Source organism: Rasamsonia byssochlamydoides, assembly GCF_041956645.1.
Source record: "Rasamsonia byssochlamydoides strain NRRL 3658 unplaced genomic scaffold VTN77scaffold_88, whole genome shotgun sequence".
Lineage (NCBI taxonomy): Eukaryota > Fungi > Ascomycota > Eurotiomycetes > Eurotiales > Trichocomaceae > Rasamsonia > Rasamsonia byssochlamydoides.
In genome coordinates this window covers 25,756-42,311 of record NW_027192471.1, presented here as the reverse complement: position 1 = coordinate 42,311, position 16,556 = coordinate 25,756, and the positions used below count along the sequence as shown (strand labels likewise).

The window sequence follows — 16,556 nt, the reverse complement described above, 5'->3', positions numbered from 1 at the left end:
TATATTAGATGGGCTGGAAGTGTCTCCTGGGAAAGTAGAGAGAAGTACGTATGTACAGTACCTAAGCTTTGTCAGGATAGATAGATAGAACTAACTTCTTATAGACAAGAAGTACCTAGTATATTGATTTCAAACCTATAAGAGTGGAAGCGTGCCCAGATGTTAGCGTTAGGGAAGAAAAAAAAAACGTTTGTACGACTCTGGGATCCCAGCACGAGCTGGATGGATGCTCTCGACAGGAAGCGTATGCAGACGGGAAGTTCCCAGGCGAAGGAAGTTGGGTCCAATAGGTGGATCACACTTCTGAAAAAGAGAAGAAACTAACAAAAAAATGCCAATATCAATCACAGCTGAATGAATTACATTATTATATTGTGCAGTCTTGCAGAAGAAGACCATTTTTTATATCCCCCATTTGCTAGCCATTTTGGGGACATGCTCAGTCAAGTTTCTTTTCAGTACTTCATAAAATAATAAGAAATACAGATCTGACTCTCCTATGCAATTGCACTTGCATTTATTTCCCATTCTATACATATCTGTAGAGAAATAGCTAGCTAGCTAGCTAGCTACTTTTCAGCCTTCCTAAATCTCTGGTTGGTAGTAGATAAATAAAGAAGCTATTCTAAGAACCTAGTAGCAGTAAGTATCAGAATTGTGGTAAGTTCTGCTAGGTGCTAGTACCATTCTATCTAGCACAGTGGTGATCTAACATGGAACTGGAGGGAAACATGAGGAGTTTTATCTTTTTAGATCTTGTATATTGTATACACCAGTTTCTTCCTTCCAGATGTATAAGTCCCTCCACTTCATCTGCATTCTTCACAGTACGTTAATTATCAAAAAAAAAAAAAGGAAAAGGGTTTAGGCCTCGCTGCTCTGATCACCATTAATCATCAGATATGCTGTCACTGCAGGCTTATCATCAAGGTATTGCTTGCTTTCGATACATCACATCCGTCCTCATCGTATATTTCGTCCCCCGGAACACAGGATCCCCGCCATGAAGAAGGTCGTTCTGCTGGAACACCAGAACCGACCCCGTCTTGGGGAAAACCCGAACAGCCCTGTCTTTTTCCTCCAACTTGGGAATGAAGGATGTCGCCCCGCCGAGAAGCTTGCCCGCCACGTCTAGGTTAACATTCCCATGCCCCTTCTCAATTCTCTCTTTCTCCCGCATCAGTTCTGTGAGATCTTGTTCCCCCTCCCCGTTCAGATACAGATGGATGGTATAGAATGAGATTTCCTCTCTGTTGGGCGTCTCGTAGAAGCCATCCCAATGCGGACGGAAATACTCGCCCCCTTCGTACTTGAGGAAGCGGAGTCGCTCATTGAGTCGAGAGAGATGGTAGACATTCCACCGTCCTGTCAGCGTCACCAGGGGCTGGTTTTCGAGGCGGACAATGCCAAAGTCCCGCAGGAACGGCATCAGGCGGTCCAAAAGCTTTTGCGCGAGGAGAGGGGTGTCCCAGATGATCCTGCCACAGTTGCGGATGTCTGTCGCCAGAATCTGTCTTCCGTTCCCGATGTTGATCATGGCGCGCTCCCAGGTGGGAGTCGTGGCAGACTCGGAGAGGGTGGTCGCTTCTGCTAGACGGATCAACTCTTTGCATTCGGACTCGGTGAGGACATTGTCTATGACGGCTGCAAAGAAATCTCTGTATTCGGGGAGGGGTGGATCTGTTGCTGCGAAGTCAATTCTTCGCGCATGAGCATCGCGAGGTGCTTCGGGAGGCAGGAAGTTAGGAGGGATGAATTCCACGGTCATGCTGCAATAACTAGTTGCCTTTGGTTGCTATGCTGCAGGCAGAGAATGATATCAGACTTGACTGCTTTTTAACCTCATAGCAACAAGCTGATTGCTGCACAGGCTACTACAAGGTCAACAGTGAGGGGAAGCTCACGCGAGCAAAGATAGCCTCGTACGCGGACATTGATTTTCCGGCTTTGGTAAGTGCAACAAACTATTTGCATATTAGGCTAAAAAAAAAACCTCTCTAATAGTAATACTTTTCTCTACCAACATGATTTTTCTTAAGACCGCACACCTAAAAATAGCAAAGTGTTGGTGGGATGCGTAGGTCAGATTCACCAAGAAGTTGGTGGCATGGCACCTGCAACAGAAAGCCTATAGTAAAGCCTATAAAACCCCTGTAAAGCTAATAATAAGCCTATATAAAGAGAACTATTTTTGACACGCTTTCCATGCTTCTTAGAGCTACTAAGCAAGCAGCAGAGCCGCAGAGCAAAAACTACCATCGCTTCTGCATGGGACGCCTTATCCGCCAGGAACATCCGGACCTCATAGTTCGTCGACACCTGGTCGAGGCTTTCACTTAAAGAGTAAGGCCCGTTTCTCGTTGAACAACTCATCTTGGAGATAGTGGCCGCTCCATGGCCACATATGCGAGAATTCAGCTACAGCTACTCGACCTCCTCCCCAGAGGTCTCGAGACCACAGCCATCCTGCAGAGTTTGAAGGATCTGGCCATGCTGATACTCTGGCGATACCCATCTTCCTATGACAACGAAAATGGTATCGGAATCATGACCACAGATCAGTCACCCCAGACGTCATTACAGGTATGAACCGGTTCCCCTTCGAGCTATTATCATTTCGCACATGTACGGTCAGGTGCCCTCTGCGTTTGTCACATGATTTAAAAAGGCTGATCTTCTTCTTCTTCTTCTTTTTCTTCTGATATATATCTATCCAATTTAACAAAGCGTGGCTGAACCACTCATGGTAGGTATAAAAGTAATACAGTTGGGTAATTAAGTTAATTAAAATTACTCTGTAGATTTAACGTTCTTTTTTTTTTCTTCTTCTAACCTTCTAACCTTATAATCTCCTAATTTCATTATGTGATTATTATTATGTTCAGCTTGCTTGTTCATTCAAAGTTTAATCGAGGTTCAATCAAACTTCAAAAGTTTAATAAGAGTAGGTTTGTTGCTTGGTTTGGTTGGTTGCTTCGATTTGTCCCTTCGCGCGGCTGACGCGGTTAATCGTGAACGCTTAGAAACGGTAAACCTTCCCTTCCTGTCTTTACAGTCCTCTGTGCTAATTATGGAGTATTACCTACGGAGTACCTAAGTAGGCAGCCTCAGTGCTCAGTGCTATGGCCTCCAGTCCCCATCTCCAATGCAGTCAGTCTCCTCCTGTACGGAGTACTCCGTACAAGTTGACTGTCTAGGTATGACGACGACTATGTATGCCCTGCTCCACCCCGGCTTTAAATCCCCTCCGATGCCCGACCTGACCGACCCTGACCCGACTGACGCTAGGACTAGGTACGACGTCGATGCTGACAGTTCTCCAGTAGTAGTCACTCTTTCTTATAGTATGGAGTTAGTTACCTAGTTAGCTCGTCAATTATTACCTCCCTAGGTAGGTAATAAGTAATTAAATTATTATTATTACTCTAATAATGAGCGAATGAATGAAGGAGCAACCTTGCCAACGCAACCAACACAAATTCTCGGACAGAATGCTCCGGATTGGTCGGTATATACTTTAATCAGCTGGCTATTGGTTAGTTACCTAGGTAGCCAGTTGGTTGATTGGTCGTTGGTTGGTTGGGCTTAAGTTTTTTTTTTTAATTGAGTTTATTAATTAACGACTTATCTATCCATAGCTATTTATTTACTATTTATTACACAGTACAGTATTATTATTTTTTGTCATTGTCGTCAGTTCAGTTCAGTTCCATTATCAGTGCTATGTAGTAGTATGTATGTACGCCTTCTATTCTACTCACAGGAAATAGAATCGCTACAAACTGTACTATACCTGTACAGTACCTATGGTCGGTACTCGGTAGTTACCTAAGTGGTTAGGTAGGTATCATTCGGTTCCTACCTAGTTATGTACTCCGTATGTATGTATGTACATACATACATGCATGCATAAAAGAGTCCATGGATGTAACGTGACTAGGCAGTCATGCAATCAGCCCAAATTCACCAGTGCACAGACAGGGGGAAAAAAGAAAAAAAAAAGTGGAGGAGAGGAGGGTCAGGGGAAAAAAAAAAGAATGAAGACCGCTCTCCTCTGCCCCAAATACCTACGGAGTATTATCCTATCTATCTAACATAACCAACCGGCTGTCAGAACACAACTCGACTCCGTATGTACAATACAACGGTTAGAGTTATCTATCTATCTATCTACCTCCCTCCTACTCCGTATCTATCTACCGTGATAACCAGTTACTACTACTGTAAGTAAGGAAGTACGTAAATTAATCAAGTTACCATCTACAGTACATTGATTGATCCCGGATCCTGGAGTCTGCAGTCTGCAGTTTGCAGTCTAGTTAGGCTCTATTTTAATCTAATTAGACCTGATCTGATCTTATTATTTATAATACCTATCAATCAGCTGATGATGACAGTAATGATTAGGGGCCATATGGATCCCTGTCATCAGGTACTGTCTGCTTGGGCCAAACAACGGTCAAATCCCTGTCTCTCGCATTTAGCCCCAATTATTACCACAATGAGCAATTGATCAGATGTGCTGTACATGCCAGTAGATACTATCGTTGCCGGCCTCTTCCCAAGGAAAAAGAAATCTGGTTGTACTGTTTTGTATTGTGATCTAAAATCTACAACGAATGTATCCATAACCTAACCATGCATAATCAAACCCATACATACATCATTATCCGACTCCGATCCGAATCCATATATCACAAGATGACCAAATATCGGTACGATTTTATCTAGATCTTATCCCAAATTGCGTCTGACTCACATCACTGGCGATCCGTACACCCCCCGTAATCGGTGCACCGACCGCGTCCGTCGCACCGCATACCGGCTGCTCTCGCCCAGCCGGCCCAACGCCAGACTCTCCAACGTCTCCGCCTTGCCGCCCCAGAGTCGACTCTGCCCGTTCTCCTTCTGCACGCTCGGGATCAGGAAGTGCGTGGCCGCCGCCCCCAAGATCATGGCGGCGCTGAACACGATCAGAATCCAGCCGTACCGCTCCGTCTGTTGGTCGCCCACCCCGGTGCCGATGTTGTAGTACGCCGAGAAGAGCAGAACCAAAATCGATCCCAGCTTGCCGGCAGCCGCGCTGATGCCGTGGCACGTGGCCCGGTAGCGAGTGGGGAAGACTTCGGCGGGTATCATATAGGTGGTGGCATTCGGACCTGCACATGATTCATTATATTAGTATGAAAAAGAAGAAGAATGCAACCGACTCGTGACTGACCAAAATTAAACAGCAGCTGCCCAATAATGTACAGCACCACCGCAACAGGACCTTCCTGGTGCACGGTAATAAACATCGTCCCCAGCGCAATGAACAGCGCCGCCAGGGCCAAAAACCCGTACTTCTGCAGGCTGACCCGGTTCAACCGGTACGAGAAACCGATCAGCAACAGCCCCCCGATGAAGCTGCCGACGTTCAGGATGACCATCGCATGGACCGAGGTGTTGAAAAACATATCGTAGACGCTGGCGTTGGGCGAATCGTCGATCTCCCACTGCGGGGCCGGCTTCTGCAGATTCAGCGACCCCCACGTCTTGGCCAGAAATTGCGGACTCGACAGGCCGATCCCGTAGAAGCCAAAGTCGAGCAGCATCCAGGCAACCGACGTGCCCAGCAGGGTACGCCAGTTCCCCTCGGTCCAGAAGTAGTGTTTAATGTCTGCCAGGGTGAGGCGCCAGTGCGACTGCAACGTCGGCGGATAGAGGTCGTAGTCGGCGTTGGTGTTCAACGTCTCCTCATCGATGGAGCCGCTCGCCTGCGACAGCGTCGTCGGGGGCATTGATTTCATGTTGCCCCAACTGGCCGTGTCCAGTTCCTCCGGGCTCAAAGGGGCCGGCTCGCCGAACAGCGTCGTCGCATCGAACTCGGCCTTGATCGGGTCGTTATCGATGTCGAGCAGGTACCGAGGGGTTTCGGGAATGGCAAACCGGAACATCGACGCGATGACGCCAGGGACCACTCCGACGCCGACGACCCATCTCCACATGATGTCGACTGACCGGGTCAGATCGGCGTCGCCTTGCCGTCGGGTGATGGCCACCACGATCAGCGTGACCAGATTGCCGGCGATCTGGCCCAGCGGTTGCATGAAGAAGACCGTCGCCAACATGCGAGCGCGGTGCTTGGTGGGGGCGAATCTGATGCCGTTAGCAGAGCCGTCGCAGGGCCATCGCAGGTCAGACTGATACTTACTCCGATGTGATGACTGCACTGAGAGGGTAATCGGCTCCCACACCAATGCCCGTCACGACCCGCCACCAGATCAACCACGCGAAAATATTCATGCTGTTGTTGACGCCCGTCGATGCCATGGCCACTCCCAACGTGGAAGCGATGAGCAACACTAGTTCAATCCCGTACATCTTTTTGCGGCCATTCTTATCGGCTAGGAAACCAAACATGATCTGGCCCAGAAAGGTGCCGGCCAGGGTGGCGATGTTGATGTAGGTGGTTCGTCTGGATGACAAGTCTTGTTGCCAATAGACATAGGAGATCATCGGGAGGGCGATGTTGCTTGCGAACAGCTAGTTTCCAGGATCAATGCCAGATCTTCCATCAGCAAGCGGAAAAGCGACTCACCGTATAACCATCAAGGAAGAAACCGACACCGGCCACCAAGACCACCACCCATTGGTAGGGCTGTCGGTCAATCGTGTCGTAGATCTGTTGCATTCGCACATAGCGATCCTATCCCATCGACCGTCAGCAGGATTTCAGTCATACCATGTGCAACATGCGCACCTGTTCGTGGTCAAAGTCGCGAGCCCGATCGGTCTTGTATAATCGACTGCGGAACCGGCCCATTGTGGCTGATAGTGGACGCGGGACCGCGTCTTCTCTTTCTTCCTGTTGCTGTAGAGGATGCTGGATTCAGGTATATGGGAGTGAATGGGGGTTGCACGGTGTCTGCCTCGGGGAGGCCTCGTTTGCGGGGGCTGTCTCTGTCTTTTTTAGTTCATTGCCGCTGCCTTGCGATAGTGGGGAGCTGGAGAGGTTGCCAGCAGCATGATACTAATCCCTCAGTGGACTCGAAGGAAGTCCTCTGAATAGGTAGGATCACAAACCCGCAAGATGTCTGGAGAGTTGAAGCAAGAGTGTGACGGTGGATGAGGCAGTGACTGGTAGATAGCAGTGCTGTGGTGATTGCTCTGCAGGCCACTCAGCGTTGCATCCCCGTGCAAACCACCCAAAGGGCCGCAGTGGGGGATTTATGTGACGGCGCGATAGGGTGGGCGAGCCCCTCAGGAGGGTGATCATAGCCTATAGCACATCGCCGAGGGCACAGGCCCAGGGCCCTGGGAATAGTGGGCTGGAGCGCTGATCTCGATCATTAACATCGGCGATCCGAGACTACCAGTTAACTACCAAGGATAAAACGACCGAGCCAGGGCCCATCCACCAGAGAACCCCGTGGCGTGTACGTGACACGGCGGACAGGTGACAAGTGACAGGACCGCTTGTACCGGCAAGGGCAGGGGAAGAAGCATCAGAAACTCCAACGGAGCACGGAGTATCCGTACCTAGGTACGGAGTAGCTACTAAGGTCGGTACTTAGGCAGGTACGGTGCTCTGTGCAGGCAAGAGCTGGCGACTGGCGGAGCCTGCCAGAGGAAGGGGCGTTGAAAATGAAATTCAATCACCCATTCTTCGCTCCACGTGCGTCCGATTCGCGGGATGAGGCGCTCGACGGTGCCGATAGAGGGCCCACTTGTCACACGGGCCTGAGTCTGCAGAAGCGAGTATACTGTATACCTACCTAGTACTTGGTCCGAGGAGAAGCACGATTTTAGTTAATGCCGCGAGGTACCTAGCTCGACCAGGATAATACTGCCGATGGCCCGAGAGAAGCGCGATGACAAGGCAGCGCAAAGCCCTACGCATGCCTTTCCGGGACTGGGCGCTGAGGCCCCAGCGTCTAGATCCCCTCATCACGGGCATTCAATGCCAGCCGCAATTGGCGCAGAGAACAGTCCACGAAAAAAGCAAAGAAAAGCAACGGAAAAGAATCACCAGACAGTCAAGGGTGGACGCGTTGTTGACACACACGTGGAGGGACAGAACCGTATGATTAATCCTGATTTTTCATGTGACTTCTGTCGTCATGAACAGTACAGTACAGTACTAAGGTTAGGGAGGAGACAGCTCTAACTGGGGAGAGGAAGAAAAGAGGAAGATCCCGATTAGTCATCACACGTCACATGGGGTATTGTAATCTTCAAGCCGAAACAACCTAGACAAGCAAACTCCGTGATGCAGATCCTTGAGACACGATCCAGAACGCCCAGCATGCCAATGAAATAAATCATCTTTTCCAATCCAATCCAGCATTAGTCATCCATAACACATACACGTATCATCACATGCAGACCGTCATCGGTTAATGTTCTGCAACACCAGTTCGGTGAACTTCTCCCGCTCTGCAGAAAAAGAACAAAAATTAGTATTGACGTAGCGCAATGACAAGGGAGCATTGTAGAGTATAAACCCACCGTTCTCCTCCAGAAACTGGATGTGTAACACCTTCATCTCGGCCAAGATCTCAAAGTTGGGCCGAAGGTGCAGCGACACCGGGCGGCTGGCCTTCTTCGGCACGTCCAGATGGTCGATGCAATTGACTGGGATAGAGTCAGAAAAGAGTCTCGCCAAGAAATAGCGTTCTCAAAGGATTCCTTACGTGGTATTGAAACGTATTTTTTCCGCTCCCGTCTCTGCGAATTGGCAAAGAACAAAATGACCTTGCGGTCATGGCGACCCCGTAGCACGCGCAGATTCTGGCTGATACATTCCTCCCCGCGGCCCTTGGACTTGGCTTCCGCGATGCCTGCAATAAAGACCAGCTCTGATGCAAGCAGGATCTCCTGGAACCGGACACAATCTAGGAAGCGCCCGTCAGCGGTGATAAAACGATTACCCGAGACATCGGATTCCGTACCATCCCAATCGTCAAACGTGTAGGACAGCTGACTGGTGAACACGGTTTGAGCCGTCTGGACCGTCTGCTCTTCCAGAAAGGAGACTCGGTAGCTGGTTTCGTTGGACAGTCGGGGTTGCTCCAAGTGCGGCACAGGCAGTTTGGAGTTGTTGACTTCAGTCGTCGTGTCAGTCCAGCTCCGTTGCGAAAAGCAGCGCTGGCCCGGACAGTAGTACTCACAGCTATGGACAAAAGGACTCTGCTGGCCCACTGATCCTCCGAGTTCCAGACACCGCAGGTTACCACTCGCGTCCTTGCAGATATTGATGTATCCGTACTGAATCCGGAACAATCGACTCTTTCTCGCGAACGATCTGCACGGTCACCAGTCAGAAGGAAGACCTGCCAGCAGGGAATTTTTGCCTGCCAACATACATGGTCACGGAGGGATTGAGGTCCAGTCTGATGACTTCCCCGGTCGGCGATTGCGGCGATTTGCCCTTGTCGCTGGTCGAGGTGACCGTGGGACTGGGCGGCGGAGGGAACTGAGACAACGACAACAGACTGGCGGTCTCGGAGTCCTGCGTCGCGGACGACATGCAACTCACACGCTGGGAATTGCGAAGAGGCCAGTCGGGCCAATCCTCAAAATCGTACGAGGTGACCTGGTTCATCATGACTCTTAAGAGTCAAGAAGAAAGCAATTCCAAATCCGGCACCAACGGGGTGAGTCAAGTCAAGCAATCCAGCAGGTCAGCGGGTTTGCACAGTCACTGTGCGGTGGTACATTTGATTTTATTCCGAGCCCGGATCACGTTTGGCGATCCTCCCGAATCGATCGCCAGGATGAGAATGACAACAAGCAGGAGAAGGAGAATGCTGGGATCATGTTCCCCGGACTGGAACTGCTGACAACCACGAGCCAGGTCGACGACATTATTTGACATGTGCAGCAGCAATAAACTTGTATGCCTCAGGTTGGTGAGTTCTTTGGACGGTGAGCCTATAGGTTTACCAGACGGGTTAGCGGGCTAAACTGGTTTGGCGCTGGCGGCAGTGTGGCTGTTGCCGGCCGGGATCGTGTCAAGCGAGTCATTGGGTTTCCGATCGGTGCCGAGAGGGAAACCGTGCATGATTAAGCAGGAACGTGCTCAAACGGGTGGCTGTCGTGAAAAGCTTAGGCTTAATCAGGCTCGGACTAAGATGCGCCAATGCACTTGCCCTGTGCGAGCTCCTCCAAGAGTCCAAAGTTCCAAACCCTTCACCACGCGTCAACCGCGACGAGGGAAAAACAGGCCACTTNGATATCCACTCGGTATCCTCGCGAGAACGATGAGCAGGATCTGGGGTTGGTGAACTTGCTAGTCTCTACCTAGGTAGCCGAGGATATCCACCTCTATCAGTAATTGCGATATGTACCTGGCCTAGGTAGGTACCATGGTACTCCCATTGCTGGCAGCTTGCCCCTCCTTCCAAATTCCAACAGCTACCCGACGCTAGCCCTAGGTACCTACCCAGGTAGGCAGTCAGTGCCCCAAGCGCCAGGCGCCAGGCACCAGGTGCCAGGTGCAAGTGCCAAGTGCCAAGTGCCAAGAAATTACGGTACGGGTACGGAGCACAGATGCCAAGGGCTGCCGCGCACGCGCCAACGCAAATCCAAAAGGTCAAATCGACCCGCCGTCTGTGCGTCCCCAGGAACGACAAAAGGAACAATCCACGCAGCCACGTGGTCGTTAGCGCCGACACACCGATCAGGCACGCCGCACATCCATTTCTTCCGTTACTCCGTCGGGTATCTTAGGTCGGGCACTTGTCTCGCCCAGACTGTCGTGTCTGCAGGTGCCCTGTCCTACGGTGCTAATTATTACTTAGTCCACAGTCACAGACCCTATTTATATACAGGAGATGCGGACTATCTGTAGGTAAACTTGGTACTTTTTATCCAATCCATTGAACCATGCACCACGCCTGGCGAATCGAATGACTACATAACCGCGCATGTCTGGATGATGGTAGTCTACCAGACTGAGTGCTTACAATTCATGAAATATGGTCGATGGCCATAACTCGACTCCCGACTGGTTCATTTTCATTTACCAGTCACTATGTTATGTCATACCCATACATTAGGTAGGAAAGATTCTTGTCAGCCGTTCACTGGTCAGCAGTCACCATTGTGCGACTCCAAGAATTTTTTTTTGTTTTCCCAGCATGACAAGGGCAGCCATCCATGACAGATAGGTACAGTACCAATTTAGGTAATACTAATTCCCTACCTAGGTAAATTTTGCCGGTATACCGTATACCATCTAACTGGTATTAGTGCGACATATATGAGACAAGCCGACCTGACATCTGTCAGAAAACTTTGTCTTTGTGCTTTGTGGTCATCCATCCACTGCAGTCATCACACAGCATGTTCCCCTTCTCGTCCACGACTGCGTCTTGCGTCATGGGATATATATAGATAGATGATACTCTTTGGTGTTGGTGGGGGAGGGACTTGAAATCACATGACGACGAATGACAACGTGTAGCTGGTTCCTAGAAAAACTTCAACTGACTGACAGGTGACAGGGCTGAGATGTAATAGCAGCGGGGCCAAATTCCGAGAGAATGGAACTACCGCTCATAAAGACAGGCCGTCAAATTATTATTAAATCTTCATCACCTACCTAGGTACGTACCTAAACTATCGAACGATAGTAACCCCACTGTATGGGGTTCTGGAGTTCTTTTTCATCATCGTCGTCATCAAATTAAATCGATCCTAGGCCGTTCCCACCTGGATGACCCCGATCCGACAGACTAGAGATCACGATTCACAGGCGAAAGCCCCACAACGGTGGGAGGGAGTTATCTGTCAAGTGTCAACATTAATTAGTACAGGAGCAGATGATCTAGAACCCACGAATATACCTAGTACCTCTCTATCCACCAGCCAGGTCCTAAAGGAGGAGCTCTTGTCATTTGGCGCGAAGTTAATTCCGCCGGATACCTAGCTTCTGGTTTCATCTCCGGACCATGGACGCGTCACGAATAGTGTCTGCAGGTGGCGCTTGACCCCAGCAATTTGGTTCAATTCAGTTCAATAATTCAATTTCACCAGTGCAATGGCTTCTCCCAACACCGGGAACACGACGGCTGGAACGTTAGTATTTCCTCCACTCGTACGAGTATCTGACAGAGCTGTGTACAGCGCAAGCGAGAAAGGCGGAAAACAAAGGCAATGATGCGACGCAGGAACAGCCTGGCCGTACTCGCAGACGTCACTTACCACCGGTAAGCTTCTATCAACGCATCTGCGTGCTGAAGTTACTGCCACAGCCAACCACAGCAACTCCAATGTCCACGACAGTCCAGGGATGTAAGCCACCTATGCATACTATCCGTACCGTACCAGTCCGGCATTTTTCAGAACGATGCCCGGAATCTTCAGCGGCCTTCGTTCCCGGGTGCGGTTCCCCCGCTCGCCTTATCAGATTCCGCCAGAGACCGTCGGTCAGCCCGGCCGGCTTGCGCTGACGTGTTGCCGATCGCGATGGTGATGTGATGGACGCCGCTGATTGATACGGGTCAATGATATGCATCTGTCCACAGGAACGCAGAGCTGGTCAGGACAAGGTATAAATATTAAAATTGTACGCCAGAAATATAAAGAGAAGCTGCAGTATGGGTTGCGGGGTGGGCATCTAGATTGGCCGCATCAAGTTCTCCCGCAGTTTGGTTTTCATAGATTGGCTCTGGATACTAGTCTACTGGTATACATGTCAGTTTCACTTGCGCTTCTTCATGACTCTCCGATGGAGGAGGACCTGTTCATGGGTCTCCGGGGACAAGAACGAGCGCAACGAGAACGAGGGTGCCGTGAAAGATCGATAGTCAAATGGCCAGCACCAGTCGATCAAGCTGCTGATCAGACTGCCGGAATTGATCCAGGGCCGGTCCCAACAAGGGTATGAACGAGGCAATGGCAAACGAATGACCTCGTTGCTCTGCCCACCAGCACCAATCGCTGGGAAGCGGTGTCGGTGACCTACTGCCTATCAGTAACGCTATACAGTATTGATCGTCAATACATGCTGTACAGCTTTGCTCTCACATACTGCAAAATCCGTACTGGCTCCCCGAAGTCGGGCCAGCCAACGGCCGTCTAGCCAGCATCAGTCCCTGGGTACGTGCAAATCTTCAGACTGTCCTTCAGAGGACATACCACGACAAACATATCAACCGGACATTTTTCCGGCCAAAGACTTCTTTCGCCGAGGCCTAAGTCACAGATGTGAAAGAAAAAAGAAAGAAAGAAGATGGACAACATTGTATTTGCGGTATCCGCAGCGTGTCGACGTCTCTACCGATGCTCTGCAAGGCAGGGTCTAGCATCATCATCATCCAGTCGCTCATGGACGTTAGGCAGCGTGATGGCCCATTTTCTGGCGATGGCCCAGTTGAGGGGAGATTCGGGATCATCGGAACTGTTCGAGGTGACCTGATAGCGGGATCAGTTAGTACCTAGTTCTCTGGCTGGATTTTTCAATCATCAACACAACAGACTATAGATGATAGGTACCAATAAGTCCTCCTCTGGTGTTTCTTTATCGGCATGCGGTTCGTCTCCATTGATTCTGATATCATGATCCTTCTCCAGCGAGTAGGATACCTCCGCTGACATCAAGAGGGTTAATGTGCAATATCGCGAGCTAATCAGCAGGAGTCGTCCCACGAAAGCGATCAGGGCTTTATCGGCATTATATATGGCTGCAAAGCACTAAGCTGTGTTTTGATTTCCTGGTCAAATTCCATTCTGTATTAATAGTATTATTAGGTATATGTATATTTGCGTAGTCCTAGAGACACCATGCCCCAAAGGCAACAAATGGCCACCTGCAAGACTATAATACATGAATGGGAGAATAGATGCAATGAAATGCAGCGTTTGTTGGAAAGAGATGAGGGCAAGTTGAAGATAAAAAAAAAGCAAAGAAAAAAGCCGGCTTTTCTCGACATATGGGGTATATCAATAGCGTCCAAAAAGACATAAGAAACCAATTCAGCATGAACGAAAGAAATCACCAAGTCACCCCTGCTGCTCTGTTCCAGAGACAACCGTCACTGTATTAAGACTCGTCAAGCAAATGAATATGAGGCCGCGTAGCACACACCAGAAGATAATTGTCGGATTTCTGGGGAAAGAAACCCCTTGTCGACAGTACCACACCCGGCGACAGACTGATGATTAGAGAAGATTAGTAAAGAATTCTTTAGACCCGAAGATCTTTTCGATAGAAGAACAGCATGCTCTTGGTCCATGACTTTTTGAAATAACTTTTTCTTTCCAAGAACCACCAACACCTCGCTGGTAAAATGAAAACAAGACCCACAAAAAAAATATTGACACGAAGAGTAAAATGAAAATGTATCGGATTCACCAGCTGTAAAGCTTATGACATGCACGAAGACGGGTGAGAAAAAAAGCCATCACGAGGCTTCCACAATGCGACTGAAGCCCACGATGTTCGCATTCTTCGAAACATTGCTGGACTTCCTTTTACCTAGTCCGAGGAGAGACAGCTTGCGCATAATTCCGGGTTTCTTCTCGTGCAAACCGTTCAAAGCGGCTGCACCAGTCTGATTCTCACCACAAACATTCCCATTCGCATATCTGGGGCGAGATCGTGTCGGGTAGTTATCCCCTGAATGCACTGGTCCATGAGACTTTGGGAAGGGTGACGGCCTCGAAGGCGCGTGCTTGGCAGACGAGCAATCATCAACCGAACCAGAACTGATCGAGACCCCTGGAGCTGTCCCGATGACGCCAGTAGACATCTTCTCCATAACAGCACGCTGGAGATCCAGATAGCGTTGCTTTTCCTCAGCCTCTGTCATGACGCGTTCCATGCCATCCGTGTCAATGATGACGGCAACACCACCACCACTCTTGTGACTTATCTGCTGTCCATGGACGACTTCCACTCCACTAAATGCATACTCTCCAGCAACGACGTCCTCTCTAGTCTCCAAGGACAGCTGCGAAGGGCGCCGGTGGTCTTGCAGTCTTTCCGAGGAAACCTCCTTAGGTAAAGGTGGCACAATGTCAAGGTCACGACTGCGTGAAACTCGTTTCGAGGCGGCCCGACTGACAGCGCGAGGGCGTGAAAAGCTAGGAGTTCTCCCTGGCCGAGATTCTGCAGGTAGATCTGTCACCGGATTGACCTCGCTTGCTGGTCGAACAACGCTGTCCGGTGAATCCACGTCAGGATCTTCGGAATCCGGACCAACAAACATGCCTCTCGTGAAATATTCATCATCCGCTTCATTTTGCCAGTCAACATCATACCAGTCAATCGGCTCACGGGGTCCAATCACGGGATTGGCACGTGACCCGGTCATGTTTGCAACATCGTGGGGAGTATGACGGCATGTGATAGTTTGATTACTATCGGAAGTTAAAGGAGCATTTGGAACAGATACGACAATATCATCCGACTCGCCTGGATAGAACTGCGCAAGCCCCACGTCTGAAGAGTCTTGAGGAAAGTCTTCGGAGACGTCATCAGTGGCAGCGAGTTTACTACCGTCGGTTTCTGTGGTTGGCTTGGTGACGGGAGACTCTGTACTTTCAAGTCCTATTCCAGAGTCGCATAATCCTTTCTCCACAGACCCATTTCCGTTTGTTTCTTCAGAGGTACGCTTGTTGTGCGCCTCGACCGGCTCCGAAGAGACTTGAGGACTTGCTTCCTGATCAACCCGTTCTGGCGCAGTTTTCTTCTCGGGGTAGGACTCGTCGGATTGCGGCAATTTCGGGGGTATTTCTCCTCTCACAATCATCTCGCACAACACCTTGCAAGCATAGCGCAGCTGGACTTCCTCGACGGGAGTGAGGTTTCGTCGCTCGATCAATGGCGAGGAGGGTCTCCAATTGACAGGAGTATCGACAAAGTCGTAGTAGCGGCTTCTGTCTTCCGGAGGGAAAGCAAAGGAGGGTTTCTTCGTGGAGTTAGTCAGGTTGGGCCGTTGAGGTACAATGCCACCAATTGCGTATGGCGCTGCGTGTCAAGCTTACATGTGACCCCAAATGAAAAGTGAATCGCTTCCTCATCTTGTCGTGCATGGTGGCTGCTCTTCTCATCGATGCGAGGTAGCAACTTCCCTCTCAGCTGTGGAACCAGTGCACACAGGAATGCTTCTGGGGAATAGCTTGCAAAATCGTTTGACTAGACCCGTGACGAATACCCACCAGCGATCACGGGGTACGAGTCAAGATATGCATGAACTGCAGAAGAAAACCAGCGTGTAACACCAGATAATAGCAAGCGACGAATATGTAGGAAGCTGCTTGACAGTACTCCGTACTGGCACGCTAACGCTTTGGACAGCGCGGGGGAACCACGGTGAAATGCTCCAGGAAGGCTCGACGGAGCGATATGTAGGGAATGATTAGCGGCAAAGACCCGCGTCCATGGGCCGAGAAGCTCGCAAGTAATAGACACAAGAGGGGGAAGGCGAAGAAAGAGAAACGGGACTCTGTGATGGAGCAGCCATTACCTCACGCGTGAGGAGCAGCTTGGACAGAAAACATTACTTGGTCGAATTGGAGGCGTATGGAGGAAAAAAAATGCTGCTGCGTTTTCGCCACCGTGTAAC

At 49.9% G+C, this 16,556-nt stretch overlaps 7 protein-coding genes across 7 annotated transcripts; 2 read left to right on the top strand and 5 right to left on the bottom strand.

The window, feature by feature from the left end:
• Positions 1–925: 925 nt before the first annotated feature.
• On the bottom strand, positions 926–1,768 carry VTN77DRAFT_9370 (uncharacterized protein; the record flags this gene model as incomplete). The annotated part of the gene is made up of 1 exon (XM_069425971.1): positions 926–1,768. One exon carries the CDS (start codon positions 1,766–1,768, stop codon positions 926–928), a length of 843 nt encoding a protein of 280 aa, XP_069273892.1.
• Positions 1,769–2,394: 626 nt separating this feature from the next.
• On the top strand, positions 2,395–2,659 carry VTN77DRAFT_9369 (uncharacterized protein; the record flags this gene model as incomplete). The annotated part of the gene is made up of 2 exons (XM_069425969.1): positions 2,395–2,583; positions 2,636–2,659. 2 exons carry the CDS (start codon positions 2,395–2,397, stop codon positions 2,657–2,659), a joined length of 213 nt encoding a protein of 70 aa, XP_069273891.1.
• A 2,096-nt stretch (positions 2,660–4,755) lies between these two features.
• VTN77DRAFT_9368 (uncharacterized protein) lies at positions 4,756–6,805 on the bottom strand (the record flags this gene model as incomplete). The annotated part of the gene is made up of 5 exons (XM_069425968.1): positions 4,756–5,159; positions 5,222–6,138; positions 6,194–6,525; positions 6,581–6,688; positions 6,743–6,805. 5 exons carry the CDS (start codon positions 6,803–6,805, stop codon positions 4,756–4,758), a joined length of 1,824 nt encoding a protein of 607 aa, XP_069273890.1.
• A 1,566-nt stretch (positions 6,806–8,371) lies between these two features.
• Positions 8,372–9,586, bottom strand: VTN77DRAFT_9367 (uncharacterized protein; the record flags this gene model as incomplete). The annotated part of the gene is made up of 6 exons (XM_069425967.1): positions 8,372–8,418; positions 8,491–8,616; positions 8,676–8,876; positions 8,934–9,086; positions 9,153–9,286; positions 9,348–9,586. 6 exons carry the CDS (start codon positions 9,584–9,586, stop codon positions 8,372–8,374), a joined length of 900 nt encoding a protein of 299 aa, XP_069273889.1.
• A 2,439-nt stretch (positions 9,587–12,025) lies between these two features.
• VTN77DRAFT_9366 (uncharacterized protein) lies at positions 12,026–12,460 on the top strand (the record flags this gene model as incomplete). Its single annotated transcript, XM_069425966.1, has 4 exons — positions 12,026–12,063; positions 12,156–12,194; positions 12,250–12,279; positions 12,331–12,460. 4 exons carry the CDS (start codon positions 12,026–12,028, stop codon positions 12,458–12,460), a joined length of 237 nt encoding a protein of 78 aa, XP_069273888.1.
• A 228-nt stretch (positions 12,461–12,688) lies between these two features.
• On the bottom strand, positions 12,689–13,584 carry VTN77DRAFT_9365 (uncharacterized protein; the record flags this gene model as incomplete). Its single annotated transcript, XM_069425965.1, has 4 exons — positions 12,689–12,948; positions 13,019–13,065; positions 13,268–13,401; positions 13,483–13,584. The coding sequence occupies 4 exons, from the start codon at positions 13,582–13,584 to the stop codon at positions 12,689–12,691; spliced, it is 543 nt and encodes a 180-aa protein (XP_069273887.1).
• Positions 13,585–14,390: 806 nt separating this feature from the next.
• On the bottom strand, positions 14,391–16,023 carry VTN77DRAFT_9364 (uncharacterized protein; the record flags this gene model as incomplete). The annotated part of the gene is made up of 2 exons (XM_069425964.1): positions 14,391–15,899; positions 15,976–16,023. 2 exons carry the CDS (start codon positions 16,021–16,023, stop codon positions 14,391–14,393), a joined length of 1,557 nt encoding a protein of 518 aa, XP_069273886.1.
• Between the last annotated feature and the right edge of the window lie 533 nt (positions 16,024–16,556).